The 23,107-nt window shown below is 39.4% G+C and overlaps 1 protein-coding gene across 1 annotated transcript in view; it reads left to right on the forward strand.

Annotated features, from left to right (window-relative positions):
- Nucleotides 1–517: 517 nt before the first annotated feature.
- The window catches only part of KCNK10 (potassium channel, subfamily K, member 10), a gene marked incomplete at its 5' end in the record, with an annotated part of 28,639 nt that continues 6,049 nt past the window's right edge, over nucleotides 518–23,107 (forward strand). Inside the window, 3 exons of the mRNA XM_009873293.1 lie at nucleotides 518–635; nucleotides 3,760–3,920; nucleotides 22,434–22,620. Coding sequence (XP_009871595.1) covers nucleotides 518–635; nucleotides 3,760–3,920; nucleotides 22,434–22,620 — 466 coding nt within the window. The remainder of the gene's footprint in view (nucleotides 636–3,759; nucleotides 3,921–22,433; nucleotides 22,621–23,107) is intronic.

Below are 23,107 nucleotides of genomic sequence, written 5' to 3' on the forward strand. Positions count from 1 at the left end.
TATCTTTTCTTTAGATAGCATGAAATATATATATAACTTAATAAATTATTAATTGTCTGGAAATGTCTTTTCTTTAGATAGCATGAAATATATATAACTTAATAAATTATTAATTGTCTGGAAATTAAAATCCTTCCCTGACTAGCTTCATTTGACTTCACGAGCATTACTTGTACTTACCACCCTTCTCAATGCTTCTAACATCAGCTGTTCCCATTGGGTAATTTCTCATTTGGAAGTTATTGCTACAAGAACAATATTTATGGATCTCTTTGTAGTCTTGGTCCTCTACTGCTTTGTCTGTGCATTGTATCTTCCTTCTGCCTTAATAGCTCTTTAGTTCAGTAATTCAGTTCTTGTGTACAGAGGATAACACTGTTCTTTGAGGAAGTATTGAGAAGTTTAAATCTAAGCTGTTCTCATGGTCCTAGAGATTTCCCTTTGGAGCTGTACCATATACTTGCGTAGGATATGGTAAGGTATGCTTAAGGCTGATTTGTTTTCTTTTTGTTTGCAGCATGCTATTGATGCTGATAATGCAGGAGTCAGTCCCATAGGAAATTCCTCGAACGACAGCAGTCATTGGGACCTTGGAAGTGCCTTTTTCTTTGCTGGAACAGTCATCACAACAATAGGTATGTTTACTGTTTATCTTTTAAAATACATGGTCACATTGAGACCTGGATAATGGAATAAATTTGAGGAAGGTAGATCACAAAGAAATAAAGCAGCTGAAGAGTATTTCTCTCAGTTCTCTGAAAGCTTGCCTCTGGTATGTGTCAAGGGCATTGAGCCTCTGGGTAAATATCAGACGCTGTCTGCACAATTAGTGTAGAATAGCAATGCTGAACTGAAAACAAGTAGCACTGATGAAGTTAAGGTGTTATAACCCTGTTCTTGAGTAGATGCAGGTGGTCCTAATTTTCAGTAAACAAATCTAGAACCAGTACCCAATGAAATAACTGCTCTCTTGTTGTTGAGAATTTGGATTTTAATATTACAAGTGGATGAATTTATCCATAAGGGTATCTTTCTTTCTAAGTATGTCAATTATTTTTGGCTTATGCTTTGAAGTTTGGTGTAAGTAATTCTTATCGTACGCTACTCTTTGTAAGTATCATATCCCTCCTAAAATCCTTCCGTGCTTTCATAATAATAATTGGAAGGAATTCCACAAATTATACATTGTGTAAAAAACCCAACATTATATTTTCCATTCTAGAATTCATGGCCTTGAAATATTGATGCATTTGTCTATATTAGATGAAGGGTATACTGAACTGCTCCATTTACTTTTCTTGAACCACTGATACATTAGTGCCCAATACATTATGGCCAATGTACTTAGTCTCTTGACCTCTAAATGCTCGTCTTAGACATGCTGAGGTTTTTATCCTCTCCTCCATGGGTAGTTCATCTCTTGAAGATTGTTCAAGCAGCTGGGATTTCAGAAGATGCCCTGAAGGAAAAAACTGATAGAATGATAACACTTACGATAGAGTTAATCTCCTGATAATTGTACAGTTGTTTTAAAATTTTAACTTGATTTCAATTCTGTCGTGATTAGAGGTCAAGAGATTATTTGGAAAGCACTGACAAATTGCTGCTTTTTATTTCCATTATCTTTGAGTATTCTTCTGACTTCAGTATTGGATGAAGTGTTTCTGCATATTACAACTGTGATGCACACATTGGTGACTGTATAGACAAATAGTTGACAATCACATAACCCTTCATTAATGTGTGAGGATCTGACTGCATTCTGCAAGTTCTTTATGTAGGAAATACAACAAAAAAAAGTCCTGTGGCACTTGGAAGACTTGCTGTGATGATCATTTCAAACAGTGGCCTCTGTGCCTTTGGATCTGCCTTTTCTTTGTTGTCAGAGTAAAGGTGAAAGAGAGATTGTATAGAGCGTACTCTTCTCTATGATTCTTTATACACCAACCTACCTTACCAAGTATTTTTAGCTGTAGCATAAAATGAGCAGGTGGTGAGAAAGAAAACATTTCTGAATCAAATGTAAGAAAACCTTCCCTTAATATTTGTTTACTCAAGAGACCCAAGTGGCAAGCTTTAAAATTACTCATTAAAATAAATGCCACTGTATAGGCATAGTTTTTGTAGGCATATTCATTGACATCTGCTCTTTAAATAACTTATTGAAAAGAGCTTGGGCTTTTGCCCATATTTGCTTTAAATTCTCCATGAATGAGATTTTTGTAGGCTGCATAAAATCTATGTATTGTGTCAGCCATGAAAATGATTCTGTTTAATCCACCAGAGCCCTGTTAGGGCAGACACTCCGCAGACTGCCTCATCAACCTCAGTCTGCTGCCTGTGGAGCCTGGATTTTCTTGGAGTTTTAGAAGGAATCTAGGCTCACAGATGAAGCCATGAAAATAACTGTGGGTTGCAAGGGAGGCAATGTTGTGTGGTATCATGGTCCTTTCATCATCCCATGACAGAGATCCAATGCCAGTGTCACAGACCTGACAGGATTAGGTCCTAGGAGCCCAGCCTTAATTCCCAAGGACCAGGAGGAATTGCTGAGAGGAAGGAAACACTCACTTAGATCTTCATCTCTCTGGATGCTCTGTGTTTCCACTTTATTTTATCAGTGATTTGTGATTGTGTGATCATTTTTAATATTCATATACTTATGTATAGTCAGACTACAGATCTCTATAATGTTCAATAAAGATACCTGCTCTGAAATAAAAAGGCGCAAATATTGCTACCACAATTCTTGTTTCTTCTCTTTAGCATTAACATTTCAATAGAATTACCATGGCTACAGGAGTCATAATGCTCTGCATAGATTCCTAAGGTTGAATTCACACAGGTGGTGCGGGGATGGGAAGAGATACCTGAACAAACTGTGGTGACTGTATGTAGTTTACTGCATAGAACAGGCGTAGAGCTGCCTTTCTGCAGGTGTCACATGTTGCCAGTATTTTGTCTGTACTAGCAAGGCTGGGAATCAAAACCACATGTGTCCAGACATGGTTAGGCCAAAATGAGAGTTTTCACTCAGGATATACAGCTGGATGATTATGTGTTGGTCAGAATCTGTCATCTTTTCAACACCCTCAGGTTACCTTGACAGAGGATGGAAGACAAACATGTATGCACTTTTATTACAGCATCAATAATGGCTTTTAAAAACAAATGAACTAGGATTTTCAGAGGGAGGGCTTAAAAGCTATTTTATTAAAAAGCTATTTTATTAAAACCTCATGAAATACAAATGTTTCAAATTGAAAGGGGAACTGAATAAAGAATTTAAGGGCAGTTTTGTGTAGTGTGGGTACAGTTTGGAGGCTGCAATGTAACTAGTCAGTGTGATGGAGAGCTGAGGAAATTATGAGCTAACCACTGAAAATGACCTTTGTCAAGTGAATCACACTCCCGTGAGGAAGTCATTGACACAGCCCAAGAGGAGCAGCAACGTGCAGGCACCAGGCCAACATGGAGGGATTTTTTTGTGCCATAATAAGGCAAGCTAGTGTAATTAATCAACAATTTTAGATAGGACCTGAATATATAGAAAGTATGGGTAACTGAGGCCTCAACAAGAACTAAATCACAGGCCATAACTCTCCTGGAAAATGACATCATGCCATGGAAATGCTGTAAAGACGAATTACATGTGGAACAAAGGTATGCCTTCAGGAGCAGCCGTTTTTCTAAATCCTTTAGTTTTTCCAAAAAGCCATGTATAAATTCTGAGAGTGTGACAATTGTTTTTCTCTTCAGGGTATGGGAACATGGCCCCAAGCACTGTTGGAGGCAAGGTTTTCTGCATCTTATATGCCATCTTTGGGATTCCACTCTTTGGCTTCTTGCTGGCTGGGATTGGAGACCAACTTGGAACCATCTTTGGGAAGAGTATTGCAAGGGTGGAAAAAGTTTTCAGAGTAAGTTCATTCTCATTTTTTTGCTTATGTTGTATAACTTGCTTTTAGTTCCATGTTGCTGTTACCTGCAGTCCTTTTTGTGTGTTGGGCAACAAGAAATATTGACATGTCTAGCTGAGATTATGCTCAGTGACCTTAGGGACCTCTGTAGTCAGTGGCGAGAAATAAACTTCTCTGGATGCTGATGCAGGAGTTATAGGTCAGGCTCTGAATTTCCTTCTTGAGGCTATCTCTGGGGAATCTATCTCCTAAGTTAGGTTCCTTACAAGGACTGGTTATAAAAGAGCCTTCCTGTCATCACAGGTTTCTTCGGACATGTACATCCATTCACTGAAAATGGAGAGAAGGTAGTGTAACTTCTGAAGGAACAGGGATGCAGAGTAGGTCCTGACCAAATTGCTAATAAAGCCTAAAAGATTTGAAAGCAGGGTTACTGGAGTAAATGTGAACTTGGAGAGTGAGGTGGCTGAGTGATATACTTTCTCTGCAAGAGGACAGGTGCAGTGGAGTAAATCTGCAGCTGCAAAAACTGGCATAATGCCACCGACTGTGATTGTCTTAATGGTATTTATCTGTCCTGCCCACTGTGGGTACATCCTACGTAAGATTTCTTATATGTAATTTCTCTTCGTGTTGCTGGTAGCCTCTATTTTTGAGTCTGTATTACCTCAGTTTTGGCCATATTGACTACCATCAGTGGTCCACTCTGGTCCCCAATCGGGAGATGTGGAGACACACCATCCATAACGCTGCTGCCTCCTTTGAGAACGCACGTAGAGTTAGTCTGGAGGAGAAAAGAGAACGCAGAAAGAACCATGCCTCGCCAATACCACCTAAGGAGACTTTCCGCTGTGCCTTTTGCAACCGGACTTGCCTATCCCACATCGGCCTTTTTAGCCATCAGCGCGCTTGTAGCAAGTGTGGGCAGAGCCCTTCCCATATCTTCGTTTGTGAAGCCTAGCCATGATGATGATCACCTTAAGCAATTCCTTCGCAAGCAGTGCTGCAGACCTGGCAAATGCTGTTTTGCTAATTTGCCAATGGTTCACTTCAGGGATTCTCTCTTTGAAGCAGAACTTCTAGAAGTAACCTGTGTGGTGCTTCTCTTGGAAGCAGCATAACTGGAGGTAAGTCTTTCCAGGGATGGAGTGGATGAGAAGCTGTCCAAGCTGGTCAGTTTAATAGGCATCTATCTCTAAAACATTCTCGCAGATGAGAGCAAATTACTTGTAACTGTTTTTGAAAGGAAGTAATTGAGTATTAGCCTGGAGTATGAGCAATTTCCCTTTGAATTAAACTACTGTGAAGTGTCCCAGGCCAACCATAAGGAGCATCTCTGGCTAAATGTGGAAAAAAGGTGACTAGTGATTATGGGTGAGTAAGCATGTACATGCCTGAGTGGAGAGCAGTTGAAAATGGCCTACATCTTCCAGCCTGCTTCTGCCCAAGAAAAAACACAATCTTGAAGTCATGATATGAATTAAGAGTCAGAAAATCTTTGATTAATTGTCAGCTGTAGTATTGGCTTTCTAGTTGATGTGGACAAGACCATTAAACTGTCAGCATGATAGTTTATGAATAAAATAATACATGCTCTACTTCAAGTATTTTAAGATTCACAGATGAATGCTGATACTAATGCTTCATACAGAATATAGCCCTTTGGCACATAATGGAAGTTCATTTGGTATTCATCGTACTCCTTCCTATTCTTGAGTTAATGCAGTTGCTTGTTGTTTATAACTATCTAAAGTATTTCTTTTTCTCCTTGGTATTTTGTCAGATTCCAAAGCAATTTAGAGATCTGTGGTCCCCTTGTTTAGCCAAGATATGTACTTATTCCTTTTAATTTGGTTCTCATAAATCCATGTATGATTTTGTGATTTGGTGGACAGGGTTATACATAATTTCCTTCCATATTCTCTCAGTAATTAGGTACAGCTATTTGAAATATTCCTGATATAGTCTACAATTTACATACATCTTAGTAAGTAGTCTTAATATCAGTGGTTTCATTTTCTATGATTAGTTACATAAGATTTGGCATATTATACACAATATATGTTTCATATTGTTAGCTAGTGCAGAATAAACAATAATAATGTTAGTAATTATGTAATGTATTATCACATGGTGTTTACATTGTTAGGATCCATAAATGTTTGGGCCTAATCAGGTGAATTCCCAAGTGGAGTAACAGTTCTTGATTTAATCCTGAGCAGTGAACAAAATTTATTTCAATGTGTAACTCTTGTTTCTTACTGTCTCCATAATGAATTCAAAGTCTGCATGTTTGTGGGCATAAAACCACCTGCTACAACCTTTAAAGACAGGACAGAAAAATTATGAAAATAGTTAGGAGGAAACTAAAAGGAACAAACATAGGCTGAAAAGACACTGAAAAGCGTAATAGCATGGCACACAAGATCCAACAGTAGCCCTGGTCACTACAGGAATAAGTATAAGCAAGAGCCTTTCTGCATACCAGTCCCAGGCAGTAACTGTAAACATTAGGTGTTATCACTGCTGGTAGCAGGCACTGTCTGCAAAAACATGCTGCTGACTTCACAAAGTGCATCTTCTTAGTAGAGACTAAGCTGAGAAGTAAAAATCACTGAAAAAACCAGGACACACTCCAATATATAATTTAAAAAAATGGTAATTCTTTAGATTTTTTTTACCTGGCAAAGATTTTCAGACACTACAGAAGTGAGATATGCATTCCAAGGTGACATAAAACCATAAAATTAGTAGTATTATTGTCCATAAGTGAGGGATCTTATGAATGACCTGAGACTGTATCTGTAATAAACAGCAGAACAATCCCCATTCTTTTTGTATGCTCTGCACACACAGGCTGCAAGCGTCTAAGAAGGGAAAGCACTCCATAGGCAGAGTTATGGAATGCAGGCAGCTGTCATTATCATGAGTTAAACATAGGCTAAATTCAGATAGTCTTTATTCAAACCTTGTAATGAGTGTTTAGGTTCTCACTAGAAGTAGATGGGATGAGCATAACCTGGTAGATCTTGGTGGTGAGACACTGGAACAGGTTGCCCAGAGAGGTGGTGGAGGCCCCTTCCCTGGAGACATTCAAGGTCAGGTTGGATGGGGCTCTGAGCAACCTGATCTAGTTGAAGATGTCCCTGCTTACAGCAGGGGGGTTGGACTAGATGACCTTTAAAGGTCCCTTCCAACCCAACACATTCTATGGTGCTTGATCTTTCTGATCTTGCAGTTCAGTACAGATGCAAGCATTCGTCCTGGGCCCAAAATGCTTCTGAGAGCACTTCTGGCTTCTTAGGGAGAACCACTGTGAGCGGTTCCTGGACTTGGTTACTGCTTTCAGTCCTCTGGCTTACAGCGTGATGCTGAGGACAGGTCTGGCAACACCGCTGGTAGGGTGTGAATTGCAGTACAGGGATATGTGCGAGCAGCCAGACATGGATGGTGGCAAGGCTGCACCCCTGAAGCTCATTTCTCAAGAAAATACAGTGCTTTGTGCAGAAGGGCAATGCCTCTGTAAACAACTCACACTTCACTGAACCAGGGACTTGCCAGAACAAACACATCTGCTACCTGTCTTTCAGGTTTTCGGCTTAGAGAACCTGTTTGCCCATCGATCTCTTGAGAAACAGTTTGCTCGAGATTTAAGAGATATGTAACTGTTATGAAAATTATGTATACAATTTTTTTTTGTTTTTCAGAAAGGCAGCGGTAGGCATTACCTTAGCCTTGAAACAGTCCTAGGAAAAGTAGTTCTTAGTTGGAAGATGGAGCTGGGGCTGGGGCAGGAGTAAGAGAAGTCCCACTGAGCTGGTGGACAGCTTTCTGTTAACAACTGCCAAAGCTCTGCCTTTCCTGAACTTTGTTGTTTTTCTTTCTGAATACATCAGATCTATCCTAGCTACTCTTTCTCTTAAAGATTCAACTGATTTTTAGAGATTTTTTGGTTTCTATGATCTCTTTTGTTACTGTACAAGTCACAGGAATTTTCTACAAATTCCTTATCTGAAAATGAATGGAAGACAAATACTGGGACTGACTGTGCAGAGGAGGAACACTTAAAAATACAGTCTTTTTTTCTTTATCTCACCTCTGTCTGTCCATTTGCCCTATTATCTCTCCTCTTGCTCTCTCTCCTCCTCTTCTTTCCCTTGGCTCACATCAAACCCGCCACATTATACCTGCCACCAGTGTGGGACTGGTCAGTGAGTTGTCAGCAAAGTTTGCTGCTCAAAGAAGCTGTTCGAGGTTTTCTTGAAGTACCACCTTCTTCCTGGGGGTAATGCCCAGGGAACTCTGTCTGCTTCCCGCTGGGCAGTCCCCACTCTGCAACTTTCTCTTACAGCCCTATATCAGCATTGATTCTTCTCGTTTTTGGCAGCTGAGTCAAATTTTCAGATGAGATCGTTCCCAAAGCCAAAATTCAAATCCAGATCACTGCTTAGGCAAACCAGTGAAATTGCTCTAAGCTTGTTAATTGACTCAAAATTTGGCACATGGCTAATAGATTAATGTATTACAACCTAAGTGATATGTTAGCTAGTAAAATCCTATTTGTAGTTTTGAATATACAGCCTTACACCTGCATTTTTGAGCAGGTTAATGGAAGATTGATGGAAAAGTTTTCTCTTTACTTCCTGACATCTAATCAAAATATACCAAAAATCAACATAATCTCTATTATTTTGTTTTATTGCACTTCATTACTAGACAGCATAAGTATATTACTACATCAGATGCTAAAAGCCCAATGAAAAGATCAACACCCTGTCTTTTCTTTTTTAATAGAGTGTTATTCATTGTGATTTTATGGTGAGAAAGAAAGCTACAATTTTCTTTTTACGATTCATTCAAGAACTTCCACAGGGGAGCGATCCAGTGCAATGATCAATCTGCCATCTGCTGGCATCCTGTCTCTGGACACAGCTGTCAGGACGGGGTGTGAAATTGAACCTACTGGTGCACATACACAGTATTATTCCAAAATGATACAAGATTTACGAGCTCAAATTTCAGTGTTCGGATCTTATCCTAACAATTTCCTGGGTAATTTCCACCAAAACAAAAAGTCTGAGAAATATAAAAAGGTAGCTGCCAAAAGGAATCCTACATTTCCATAATCTGGTAAGAATTTCTATTGCTGCAGTGAAGACAGTAGATCTAATCACATTCTATTATTGGTTGTGAACACTTTGATGCCATTGGGGGGCCAGTTAGCTCAGTCAGTTGAGCGTGGTGCTGATAACACCAAGGTCGTGGGTTCGATCTCCGTTCAGTCCCCATGTGTTGCCTGATCTAGTCGAGAGGTGTCCCTGCCCATGACAGGGAGTTTGGATTAAATGATCTCTAAGGTCCCTTCCAGCCCAGGCCATTCTATGATTCTATGATAGAAGCCAGCCAGGAACAGAGCCTCAGTGTACTGAGACTGTGGAAACACTGATTTGTAAAAAATGTTTTTAAATGGACAGGAAAATATATAGGCAGAGAAAAGGATGCGATAGTAGCAAATGGCAGCTTGGTTGTGAAGTGGGAAATTTTGGAGGGAAGAAGCCAGATGGAAATTAAAGATGAAGTGAGGCTGAGAGTTTAGAAGAAGAGGTTAGGGATGACAGAAGTTAAATTAAGCTGATGTGAAGATACTGCTACAAGAAAGGGAAAGTACGAGTGAACAGCCACTCAGGAGGACTACAAGGATGCTGTGAGGTTATGAGGGGAGAAAATTAGAAGGGCCTACTAGAACTTAATCTGGCTCCTGCCTTAAGAGATGATAAAAAGATACATTACCAAAAAAAGGAGGACTAAGAAGAATTTCCATCCTTTATTGGATACAGGGGAAAGTGACAAAGGAAAAGGCTGAGGTACTTAAGTGTTTGAGTCACCATCCCTGGAGGTATTTTAAAAATACACAGATGTGGTGCTTAGGGACATGGTTTAGTGATGGACTTGGCAGTGTTAGTTTTACAGTTGGACTTGATGATTTGAAAAGTTCTATAGTTCTATGATTCTGTGGCAAAGTAGATTTTCCCTCATAATTCCTAGAATTCCCTCTCACCAGCAAAAGCAATGTTTCGTATGAACTTGGCAAGTTACCTGCAGGAAAACTTTGAAGAAAAAAAGTTGCAAATGCTTTTTTCATGCAGCTTGTTACAGAAAGACCAAAGGTGATGTAGCCTTGGAGAGAAACATTATGCAGAGCATGCAGTATGCTGACCTGAAACATTTTTCACTTGATGCCTGTGATGCTCTGCCTCTCTCACTAGCTGGGAATTTGGTTCTTTGGAGCTGCTTCTGCTTTGCTCCCCACACAGCTTAATAACTTGTTCAGAAATAAAATAACCTGTGTGGTGAGAGCTTTTGCAGATAAAAAGAAGTGGTTTAGAGCACTGATTTACAATCCCGGAACAAATAGATGTAAGCAATCTCAGCTGACTGTGTTCTTTTGCATTTTACACCTTAGAGGTCCACCTGAGAGTCAGAGTTCCCTGAGCAAGGTTAAAAAAGAGTGCTTGAAGGTCAACAAAGGATTGGTTTACATATGTAGATACTTATATGGTGTTTATTTCAAGTAGGTATGCACCTGAATGTATATTCCAAATCTGATTTACAGCAAAACCTAGACTCAGCTCTGAGTTTTGGAGTTAGTTATCACTAACTGTATGGATGCATGCATAGTCAAGTACTAACAGAAGAGACCTGTAGGTAGTATGTTAGCCTTTATATTCCTCATAAAGCATATTTGGCTAAAAATGGACTTTACAGCATAATAAAAAAGTGTTTAGTTCTTGCCAGCAATGTATCCATAGTGCCTTATAAATCTGGTGAGTATTTTAATTTCATTTTTAGTTATACAGTTTTAAATCTGAAGACATGCTTTTTTTGTAAAGTAGCTGATGTTAAAAGTGAAATTAAGGAATGTAGATACTGTAAGAGTAAGAATCCAGAAGTTACAGCAACTGCAATTCACTGGGTTGTGAACCACTTCTGATGGGTGCAATCCTCCCTCCACCCTCTTGAAAAGGAGTTTCACTATTCAGAAAATAATAGGGCACAGCAAGGAAGTGTGTCTTAATACTGTGGAAAATATTGTCTGACGACTGTTTAAGTCAAAATGCATGAGCACTCCCGAAATCCAGAACTTAGTTGTCAGGGTGCATGATGCAGGTTGGAAAACTTTGGGTACATTCTCCTCTAGTTCTTCAGTAATATATCTGTTACAAAGAGGACTGTTGGTTGCTCTGTGCTCTCAAATGTATTCCTCTCTCTGCTCCTTCCTGCCTGGAGTCCTTAAATGCTCTTAATGAGAGTTGTGTTAATTGCTTTTCTTTGATATAAAGCAGTCCATACCCCGGAGCATCTGGACACTTCACTGTAGTGCGTCTAGCAATGGCAAAAGTGTGACTGTAGACTCTTATAAAGTTAAACTGGAGGATGAAAGGCAGTAGTGGTAAATTTGTAATGCCTGGCTCTGGAATACTTTTCTCCCTGAGATACTGCAGGCCACATTTTTATGTGTTCCTAACTGTTGCTTTAATTATGGTGATGGAAAGATAGCAGAAAGGTTTAATTTTGCTTTTGATCAGCACCTGCTTCAGTAGTCCTTGTGCTCCAATAGAAGATGCAGGCAAGCAATAATCCTATGGGTGAACTAAACCATTTGTGGTGCAGGCTGTGACCTTACATTACATGCAGTGAATATCCACCAGAGCCAGTTTATCTCTGAACTCTATTTTAGGTTCAACCACCTGGCTTGTGGCATGGTCTTAAATACATTGGTTTTACTCTTTGGGTCGCTTTCCCCCTCTGTTACATTTGATCTGCAGGAAAGTATTTTTTTTCTGCACCATGCTGAGATAGTGTACTAGTACTAAAAAATTCATGACAAAATCTATGGATCTTTTGGCATTTTATTTCATCTAACTGGGTATTTAATCCATTTTACAGCTAATCTGCTTCAGGGAAAGTAACTTAAGTGCAGCAAACCTTTTGGTGATTTGTTCTTATCCACTGGTCTTTGTTTCTGAGTATAAGTTTAGAGTGTAAATATTACGTGGGTGGGCTGTGGAGTACATCTTTATTTAATCCAGCAATAACTTCTTGCAAATTGACATATAATTTAAGGGTTAATATTAACCTGGACAGCTATATTCTGAAGGATCTTTTAAACATTTTGGTTTTATCAACAATATTTGTTAGGTCTGTAAGGACTTGTGAGCAGTATAGCATCAGCCTGAGACAACTTCAAAGAGAGGATCATGAATATCTTGACCTGAGTCTATGCCCAAGGAGAGCCCCAGGAGATCCTGAGCCTGGTGGTAGTTGAAAGGGCATTAAATGTTAGAAAGAGAGGGCAGCAGCTCTAAGAAGGGAGAATATGTCAACACCAGGAAGAGAGAATAATTGCTCCAATTTTATATTCAAATCAGTCTTGCTAGAAAGATGATAGTATAAGCAGAGGAGGAAAGACAGACATTAAAGCTACCTTAAATACAGAGTAGAGTGTTATCCGGATATCTCAGCTCAGCTCCAGTGCACCAAAACTGAAACCCAGTATGCACTGAAGTCCATCTCCCCAAGTAGTTATCACTGGTATTGCTGTAACACCTCTTTCTGTGAATGATAGGCACTGCACAGTGCAGCTGTTAGCTACGGAACACTTCAGAAGAAACCTTGTACTGTTTTGCATGCTTATATGAGGCCTTTTAATATATTTTCATTATTTAAAATTATTAGAAGTTCAAACTTCCAATAATTCTTCTTACTGGAATCATACTCTTGTCACTGAATTGCAGTGCTCATAGTATTTTACATCTCTTGAAAAAATAATGTGGTAAAAAACTAGTCAGGAATCTATGATTAATACAAATGCTTTGCTTATGATAGCTCAGATATTTGTCTGTGTTACAGCAAATTGTAATAGTTAATTTTTCGTTTGGGAAGTGATTTTCATTACATTGCCTTCTGATTGTGGATAGACTGCAGCTATTGTAGTATATGAACCAAAGATCTGTCAGCTTCAGTGTTTGTCTTAATCTACTTTAACTTTTCTTTGTAGGATGGCCAGTATTTTAGCACCTGTTTGAATGTTTACATAGAATTAGTTAATAAACCTGAGACAAGTGTAGTAAGCAATTAGCGACTAAAAAAACTAATTTACATGTAAAGTATGAGAGTATTTGGCAATGGACACTGAATAGTTTTCCAACCATCTATGAATGATGATTTCTCACTTTAAAGAAGAACATGAAAACACTAGATGAATGACCAAGTAAGTTTTCAGAAAGGGGTTTTCTTCCCCTGTTAATTTGAATGTACTCTGGCTAATTTTTATGTACATCAGGGATTATCTCCAGAATATGATCTCTGTTCTTTTGTCAGCTCTTGTTCTCTCTATTTGGTTGGGGTTTTTTTTCTGTTTTCTTTGGTGAAAAAAGAGGAGCACTATTCCTTTCTCTATATCAAAGCCCAGTCTTTGCCACTTCTCATCTGGTTTCAAACTGGGTTAGTATTCAGAATGATCTCAATATAAGCAGTGGCAAGGCGTTGCATTTCCATGTGGAGCCTGGATCCCAATTTTCTTGTTAAGGAAGTAGTTAAATGGTCCTTCTTTATGGTCTGAAATGTTCAAGAACCACTATTCTAAAGAGTAAAACGATAACTGCCTGCCTTGTGCTAAGAATAGTATTAGACATGTAACTTTTAATTGCAGTGAAGTGCAATGGAAGTAAACCCCCTGAGTCTCAAGCAATTATCTCTCATGAAACACAAGACAAACAGGAGCTGACAGCATGATTAAGTTTATGGAGCAGCTAGGGTTTCTTAGGTGCTCTGTATGAAGCTTAAAAAATAAGATACTTCAGTGGAAGCTGCTGATTAATGCCAAAGAACATGTGAACTCTTCAGCCATCAGCCTGAAAGTTAAACTCTTTCCTAAGCACTAATAGTGAATATGCTCTTTTTTTAGTTATTGCCTTAGGTTTTTGCCCTACTGTTATCACAACTTCTGTGTATTCCTGACAGTACAGAGCTGAAATGCCAAATCCCATGTGCTAGAGTTTTGATGCAGGTGTTGACATCTTTGAAAACCTGATTTATATCTGAAAGAAGATCCTAACCTCAAGATTGTTTAAGTTTCCAATATATGGAGTAAAGGAAAAGCAAACCAGAAAATACTGTCACCCATAACACTGTGATTATTGATTCCCCCAACAAATAGGTAGAGACATTCCAGTCAGTGTTCTTCAGAATATCATCCAAAACTCCTTGGGGGAAGCATCAGAGACTGAGAGTGAGAGAGGTGATGGATCTTGAAAGGCAATAATAGACAGAATTTACTTCAGAAGAATGCCTGTACATGGTGCCTTATCCCAGGCATGGGGCCTGTGCTGCTTTCCCACTCAGGAAGTGCTACTTCAAGGTTACAAACAGGCTGGATGGAGGTAGCAAATCCAGTGTTACGTTGCTTTATGTATTCAGCCTTCACCTTTTTGGCCTGGCAAGCTAGTATATTAACCACTCTAATGTAATTCATGTAATGTTCTTATTTTCCATTGGTACATGCGTGTGTCATTATGGCAATAAGAATTGGTTCTGAGCCATGGGACAAAGTGCTTGATGCGCCCTTCACCCTACGCCACAGCTTTCCTTTTGCAGGTGCTCCCTGCCCTCCTTTTACCTTTTCAGGCAAGCAGTGGCATCTCCTACAAAATACTGGAAAAGGCTGAGAGGAGCAGGAGGAGAGTTGTGGCATGGAGGGACACTACTAGGGGTGAGACATTGTCCACTCTTTTCACGTTTTTCCCTGAGGGGAGCTGCTCTCTCTTTTCCCTTTTGCTTTCCTTCCACTTTTCTGGGATCTGTATCCCACTTAGAGTAGAATTTGCTCCCTGCAGGCTAGTTACCTCAGAGAATGCTCTTCGGTTACTCAGCTAGCCATAAATAGTGTCTTCCTCTAAAAAGAGTACAATATTGCAAATTTATAGTGTTAATATGTGTAAGAAATCTCCTGATAAATACAAAATACACTTTGGAGGCTTCTGCAAGAATTTATTGCAGGGAATGATGTATAGTACTGTACCCAAGAAGGGGAAAGCAAAGGCTGCTTAGCCAGTTATTCCAAACTATGCAGAAATTGAAAAGTGTGGGCTAGAAACAGATACAAGAGTCTAGCCTGAAGATCTGCTCCCTCTTTCGAAAGGTCACCGTTTAACATTTCGGTATCTAGACCAACAAAGTACCCACTCTAGCCTTGCAAATGCTGATATTGTTACATTCCTAATCACTAGAGAAATGTTCTGAAAACAACAGCATGAGGGAATCTGGATGTTTTATTCCACTGTAGAAGAAGAGAACAAAACAAAGAAATTACAGAACAAAAAATGAAAGCCCAAACAAATCTAAAAAAGGAATATTGAATTTCTCTGCCCTGCTGGGAGGAGATAATTCTAACGTGAAGTTTAATTTTCTTCTTCTTGATGTCTTTGAAAGTGGGCATGTCATGCAATAGATAACTAGGTCTCTCATTGATCTAGCTACACTAATTGTCTTTCTCTGACTCAGTGCATTTCTTAATTAGATGCGAAGCATATACTCAAATCTAGCCTTGCTGCTGTGTGGCACTTTTCTTTGCACCATTGTAACTGCATTTTATTTTTTTTCCCTTGAATTGCACTGATGGACAAGATGAAGGCATTGGTTCAGCGCAGATCAAAATCAGGGCTGCCAGGAACGGCAAAGTAAAATCCATTTGGGTACAGGGAGGTGGTTTGGAACAAGCTTTACCAACCCGTTCTTACACTCCTTGAGGGAGGGGAAAATGAATGTAAGTCCAAAGGGATCGAAGGAAGGAAGGAAGGAGCAATACATTCCAAATTCAGCTTCTGCAAGCATCCTTTGAAATTGCTTAAGTCTGTGGCATGAGCCTCTGTTTTTATTTGGCTGCACCAATGTCTGAGAAAAGCATGTATATACACCAGAGTCCCTCATTTATTTTTGGGGTGGCTGAACACAGCTCAGAACAGAGGTTGGGCTTATTGTTGTTGGTTTTGTTTCTTCAGTAGTGTTTTAAGCAATGTACAGAAATTAGTTGATGCGTATCAGAATGCCTTACGAATGCTTTCTAGAGAGAGAAAGAAGGCTGAAAAGGGGTATATCAAGCCTAAAAAATCTCTGAGCCAGTGTTTGTGTGTTTTTATAACACAGTATTAGTACTCACATTATGACTGCAGCAAGATCCATGCCTAGAGGTTTACAAAAATAGCATTAGAGAAAAATGATGCTCTCTGAGAAACTTGCTGCATATTCCATCTGAGTCTAGACAAACACCCCGCAGAAGTGTGGTTTTTATGGGGAAAAACAGCAATGTAAAAAAAATCCTTCTTTACTCTGACCCGTGCCTTACATGTATTCAGAACTCTCTCCCAAGCTTAGTATCAAATGTGAGCGCTTATGACTTTTATATATGTCTCACATATGGTACTTATTGCAGTTAACAAGCAGGGGGAGAGGATGAATTTTGCATCTTCTTCTGCAGAAATAGCAGTGTTCTTTATAAAATAAGAGCATTAAAATAGCACTGAGGCGCCAGAAGAACTGATTAGACAGAGTGGGGGAAGCCCATCTCTAGTGGAATGGTTCAAACTACTGTTCTTAACCCATAGAGGTGTCTGTAATGTATATATTTAAAAAAAATATTATTTAGAATTCTGCTGCTATGCTTTCCAAGGGATGTTGCCTTCTTCATTAATGTGGTGAGTAGGCCCTGGCTCACAGCTGGTACTCCCACAGCTGCCTGCTAACTCCCCTCCCTGCACTCAGATGGGGAGAAAAGAGGAAGGACAAGAGTGTAGTCACTTACCAAGTACTGTCACAGGCAAAACCCACCTGACTTAGGGAATTGAATTTATTGCCAGTTAGTATACATTTTTGAGTTGAGTAATTTGAAATAAAAACGACAAACAATAAAATTGCATTTCCCTACCCTTTCTCAGGATCAGCTTCACTTCCAGGTTCATTTCAGTCCAGACACCTCTCTTTCACCCCTGTTATCGCTGCAGGTCCCACTCAATACCCTCAGTGAGGTGGTGAACCACACAGGGGTTGGGGTCAAGACGTGATGGTTTCTCTCTGCCAGTCCTTCCTTCTCAAGGCTTCTCCTCTGCTCCAGCTCCAGTCCTCCATAGGCCGCAGTCCTTCCAGGGAAGAACTTGTTCTGCCATCAATTACCTCCCGCTCCCCTGAACTTGTTCCTCCTCATCCTCCTCCTGTCCAGCATTTCTGCCCTTTCTTTCCCAGAGGTGCTTGGCTGAGGGGCTTGGTGTGGTGTCCTGCAGTGGGTGTCCTGCACAGCTGAGCTGTGCTCAGGGAACAGAGAAGAGCAAAAGATTTGTGTATTGTTCTTAGATGTTATCTTTAAGCCAGTGATTTAAAATAGGTTTAGTTTCAGTCTCATTTTGAATGTGAATGAGCCAGGACAAGTTAGAAATACACAGTGACAGGTATAGGCAGCAGTGACTCTGATGTGACCAATTCTATGATTCTATACTGCTGGTCACTGAGGAGCTCTGTGAGCCCAGTGCTGTGCTGATCTTTCTGTACAGCCTGTTGAGATGGACATCACTTTACTGAGGTTACCTGCCAAGCTCTGGACCAGGGTTGGCTTGCATTTGACTGACCTGAAAGGCGAGCAGTTTGGGAACCTGTGTCTATCTGCACTGTCTACACTGGCCTAGCAAAAAAGTTTTGGCTAAGGACATACCTAATGTTTGTGGCAGAGAAAAATATAGAAATGTTATATCTGATATTCTGTTTTATGCTTTGAGTACAAAGACTGGCCTTCCTCTTTGTTAAAATATTTTGATCTGGAGAAAGCAAATTAGAGGACAAGCTGTTTAATTAGTGCATGGGCAGAGACAATCCGTTCCAAGAATAGTTGGCAGCATGGGAGAGGGCATAAAGTTAAGAGTAGGTGAAGGGCACAAAAGAAATGTTCAAGAAATGTGTTTTCTTTGGAGGTGTGCTCCAAAAACGCAGAGGCTTGAGAGATGAGGACAACACGTTCCATGAAGGCACAGTATACTCACACTAAAAATATGCCACTGGTCATCTAGCCAAAAAGGTAAACAACTTACTTGGAGTCTTGGAGATATTTGTCAGGAATTCAGAAAAGAAAATGTTTGGAAGGCAGAGGAACCATCTGAACTTACTGTGAGCAGCAAATGTTCCAGTGCTATTTTTGGTTGAGTAGCACTGTATATTGGGGGCTCTTCTCTGAAATGGAAGGTAACACTTGGAATATGCATAACATCTTGGAATATGCATATTTGAAATGTGCTGTTCATGGAAATAATATATGTTCCATACATTTAGCATTTAGTCTAGTCTGAAAAGTGGCTGTAACATCTTTTTATCCCATGCTTAGTATCTCCTGAAAAAAAAATCTAGTCCAATTTGGAAAGAATATATATCATTCCTGTGGCTTCAGTTTGGGAACTTGAGAACTTTGTTTGATCCCTTTGTTGCAAACAGTTAGGTCAGAAAAATTGTGCCTGAGTTAATGACCAGAGAGAGAGGAATAAAAGGAAAAAGAAAAAGGGATTTCTTTTAACTCCTGAAATTATTGGGTAAGACCAAACCTGATAAGACCCCATTTCTATGTAATAGAAAATAAGGAAAAAACAAGGTTATATTAATTGATTGACAAGATGCATAAGAACTAAATTCCATTGATAAGGATGTCTCCATGTAAGCATCTGTCCTCAACCCTGTTGGCACTGGAGCAGATTGACATTAGGTTGTTTGAATTAATATGAACAAGATGATGTCCTATGCAGTGATGTTGCTTGTTTTGCACCTTAAGAGTAAAATCAGCACCTTCATTAGTAAATGGAAATGACCCGTCATAGGTTGTTGTACAATGAAAAAACTCTTCATCTTTTCTTCTTAAATTCCTCCTTTGATCTTTTCCAGATATATATTGAAGGTGGGTTTAAATTGATGCCTTTCTCATTAGCAGGCACTAATTTATTTATATTTGATGAAGGTCTCAAAAATTATCTGCTTTATTAATGTGGAGAGAACTTGTTGCTAAAATAAAACAAAAAAAAAGAAGTAGAAAACATCTCTTTCAAAAGTGTCTTTAATATTACTTAAAACACTATGAGATTAACTACTATTGCTGGAGAAAGGCCTCTATTAGTGTTTCATTTTGACGCCTATAGAAAATTCTGTATTTATGCCACAGAATGGGCACAGAGGATGTGTTAGCCTGGTTGAAGTTGCTCAGCTATTTGCTAGTGTTTGTCTTCATATTTCAAATACTACTTAAAGTAAAAAGTTCCTTTAGTGGCAGAACCCTAAATGCAATTCTTCTTTGTTAGTAAAGCCAGCATACAGCTGGAGCGCATTTTCCACAAGTTCATCTACTGTGGGAACACTGGATATGCCTAAGTTTCTTTGACAGACAGATCTATTCTACTGCAATGACGTGCAGTGCTTGAGGAGTTCATTTGGAGTCCTATTACAGAGTCCCTGTTAGAAAAACAAGGCCAGGTAGGTGGAGAAAAAGGTGGCAAGAAGAGCAAGCGAGGAACTAATTCTGTACCAGGGTGATCAGGGCATTGGTCTGGAAAAAGAGAGCAAAGGTATCAAAAAAGGCATAAGATGGATGTTCCTATGAAACATATTGTCCTGAGGAAAAAAAATTATTTTGCAGAATTTATGGGTACTTTTTCTCTTGTGAAAATACCAGCCTAATTTTTAGACTCCCTAAGTCAAAGACCTGAGATATAAACCTTTTTGGATTTCTCAGCCATTGGTATTTTTTTAAAAAAACCCCACAACAAATAAAATATGTATAATTAATATTGACTTGGTACAGTGTAATAATGCAGTGGCTTAGGCTAGTCTAGACTCATCTTAATACAACTATGCCAAAATTAGAATGTAAAGGCTGCATTTCCTTATTCCTGAAAACCTGGGCAGCACAAAATTATGTACGTTACAGAAAAATAGCAAGGCCAACTCCATCTGCAAGAAAAATATACAAGGCAACCTTTTTGTAATGTGTGATTACTACAGTGTACATATTCCATGAAAAATTACATTTATGCCTTAGCATTTTTTTGATCTATAGCAGGTATACTCTACAGTGAATGTCTCCACAGTGAGTATCTGACTATAAAAAGACCCTTTTTTCACCTGTATCCTGAATTTCATGTGCCATTGTCCATTAAGTAATTCTCCTTCTGAGTATTGTTTTTACGCTCTTTTCAGTAGCTCTAAAAATAAGCATTTTGCCTGATTCACCATTTCTTTCTGGCTTCATTTGTACCAGTGGAAGAGTAAAGAAAAGATAAACCCTCAGCTGCTCCGCTTTTGTGGGAGGTGCACAATAACCACGAGTCAGATCTTTCTGCAGAGGCTCTCATTAACATCGTTAACAGTTTTACTTAACAAAAAACAACCAACAACCTTCAGCTGAATTTATCACTCATGAACAAGTTGATGTCCTGAACATTTGCTACTGATTTGTAGGTCGCTCTTTCCACTCCCATTTCTACCATGAAACAAGTCAACCCTGACACATACTGAAATGCATTTTAATGTTTGTTGCTCTGTGGGGACTGGAGGAAGGTTTACCATACATAATTTTGCTTTACTAGTAGTGCTTGGCATCTTCGAAGGACTCTTCGTCCAAGGATTCCCGGTACTACACAGCACTGCAAGTGCCTCCTAAGTTCCACTGCAGCAAGGTGCCTGCCATTTCATTTTTATGTACCAGGAAACTGAAGCATTTAGTAGGAGTGAGTAAGTCACCTTGGCCAAAGTGGTACATAAACAAGGTTTAAAATAAGGTTTTAAAATAAGGCTTTGTTAAATCCTGGTCCTCCATGACAAAAAGCCCTAAGACACCATGTAACATCCATGAGGTCAGTTTGAAATCCTGCCATTGTAAATGAGTGTCCATAGCTCTTAAAGAAGCTAGATTATCCTTTAATACTTTAGCATGCTGTTCAAAATGGCTCCTCAGGTAAAGATGAAATAAGAAGTCAAGTAAGGTTTAATATTCCTGTGTTGTTTTTCTCCTTGGTACTTCAGTGGCAGTTTTTTTTCTGTGTCGTGTATTTGAGTAATCTTATTTATGGTATTATTAATCCTATTTAAGTATTTTTTGTTCAGCCAGTGACAGAAAACAAGGCATACACACAAAAAGAAAAAAATAATGAAGCATAGGGATCATGTCAAACAGTTTCAGAACTAAAACTATTTCTGAAATACGCTACATTTATTCTGCTATCTGGTTTCTAAATGCAGAGCATCTCAGGTTGGATGAGTGCCTGATGATATTCAGACAATGCACCTCTAAAATCTCATGCTTTAGTGGAAGCAGTAGTGCTGCTCACAAGCTGGTTAGATATTAACCAGTTCACACAATATCCTTTCTCTATATTATAAAGATAACTTCTGAGACCTTATTTCCTGCCTCGGCAATGTCCTAATCTGAAATGAGATCTCATTTCTGGGTTAAGGGAGATGCTAGATTTGGAAAACTAATTTGGAAATATGGGACTTACGGTGACCTCCGCATTCCTTTTCCAGGATAGATACAGAATTTACACTGCCACTGTAATTAACCCACAGTAAGTAATTTCCAGGTTTCTAGGGAAACTATTGAATCTGAGTTTACTTACAACATAGAAAAATCTGAAACAAATCCATCAGTTGTATTAAACCAGGCTTGCATCAGTACTACTGGAACCAAAATCTAAGTTTATATTATATGAAGTGAGATTTTATATGATCTAGGAGTGTGAAATGTTGCAATTACACTCCTCGTATTTTATTTGGTTTATAGCAGCATACTCTTTGTTCAAGAGCTTTCCAGTATGGATTTGCATAGGTAATTTTATTTCAGATTGTTTGGTATTTGACATAAACCCTTTATTTATGAAGTGAACTGATAACATAGCTGCCTATTTTTGAAAAGGTGATTGAAACTTTGTATTTGTGAATGGAAGCTAGAAATCCTGAGTCGAGAAGAGTCTAGAAAATCCAAAGCATGAATTACTTCTACATAAAATCTCAGGCTTTTCAAAGAAAAAAAGGGGGTTAATTTCATTTCAGTCTTGGTCTTGCTTGTTGAATGATTTGGGCTAGTGAGGCAATGTAGGTGTATGTACGTATGGAGGAGTGAATGTCCACTTTTTCTTACACACTGAACCCAAACTAGAATGTACTGAGGCCTTTCTGAAGCTCAGGACTGTTTTTCCAGGCAGTGTTACTGCTACATTAGTAACGGCCTAATGGGAATCACCGTTTTTCTGGGGCCAGACACACAGGTTCACTACTACCCAGAGAGGGGTCTCACTGACGGGGACGGAGTGCTGTAGGCTCACAAAAGGCGGAAAGAAATAGCAGGTGACACCAGCACTATCAAACTGCCGTTCACAAAGTATGCAGTCCCAGAAATCCACTCAATTTTTTTTTTATTTTCTTATTTCCTTTCTCTAGAAAAAGCAAGTGAGTCAAACAAAGATCCGGGTGATCTCCACCATCCTCTTCATCCTGGCAGGCTGCATTGTCTTTGTGACCATTCCTGCAGTTATCTTCAAACACATCGAAGGCTGGACAGCCTTGGAGTCCATCTACTTTGTGGTTGTCACTCTGACTACTGTTGGCTTTGGTGATTTTGTAGCAGGTGAGCAGCTTGGAGCCCAGGTGCTGTGCATGAGGGCTTTGGCTCTTAGATTTTGTTTTCTGGTGTAGAGAAGTGGCTTTTCACAATGTATTATATTCCAGTGAAATGATGGCAGGTGTTTCTGTTGGGGTTACTGTGCAGTAGGCCACCAGGTTGATTTAAGATCCAGGTGCCTTGCCATCTGCAGATTGCAAGCTTTCAGCAGCGTAGATAAGCTGAGCCTGGGAAGCCCTGATTATTCTTTGTCGTAGAATGCGTTATGTAGAAGTCAAATGGCTTTCCCATTGAATCCAAGATTTGTATTAGTCCATTAGGTCTCAATCTGAGCCTGATTGCTGAAGCAAGTAGCCAAAATGATGAACGGATGAAGCTTTTGCAAAGTAGGGCTGAGAGAAATCTCTGGTTGGATGCACTGGTGGGCTCCTACTACAGCAGCTGCAGCATTTGAGAAGCTGCATTTTGTTCTCTAACCTTGGCGGAAATTTGG

The sequence above is a fragment of the Apaloderma vittatum genome, unplaced genomic scaffold (assembly GCF_000703405.1).
Source record: "Apaloderma vittatum isolate BGI_N311 unplaced genomic scaffold, ASM70340v1 scaffold3497, whole genome shotgun sequence".
Lineage (NCBI taxonomy): Eukaryota > Metazoa > Chordata > Aves > Trogoniformes > Trogonidae > Apaloderma > Apaloderma vittatum.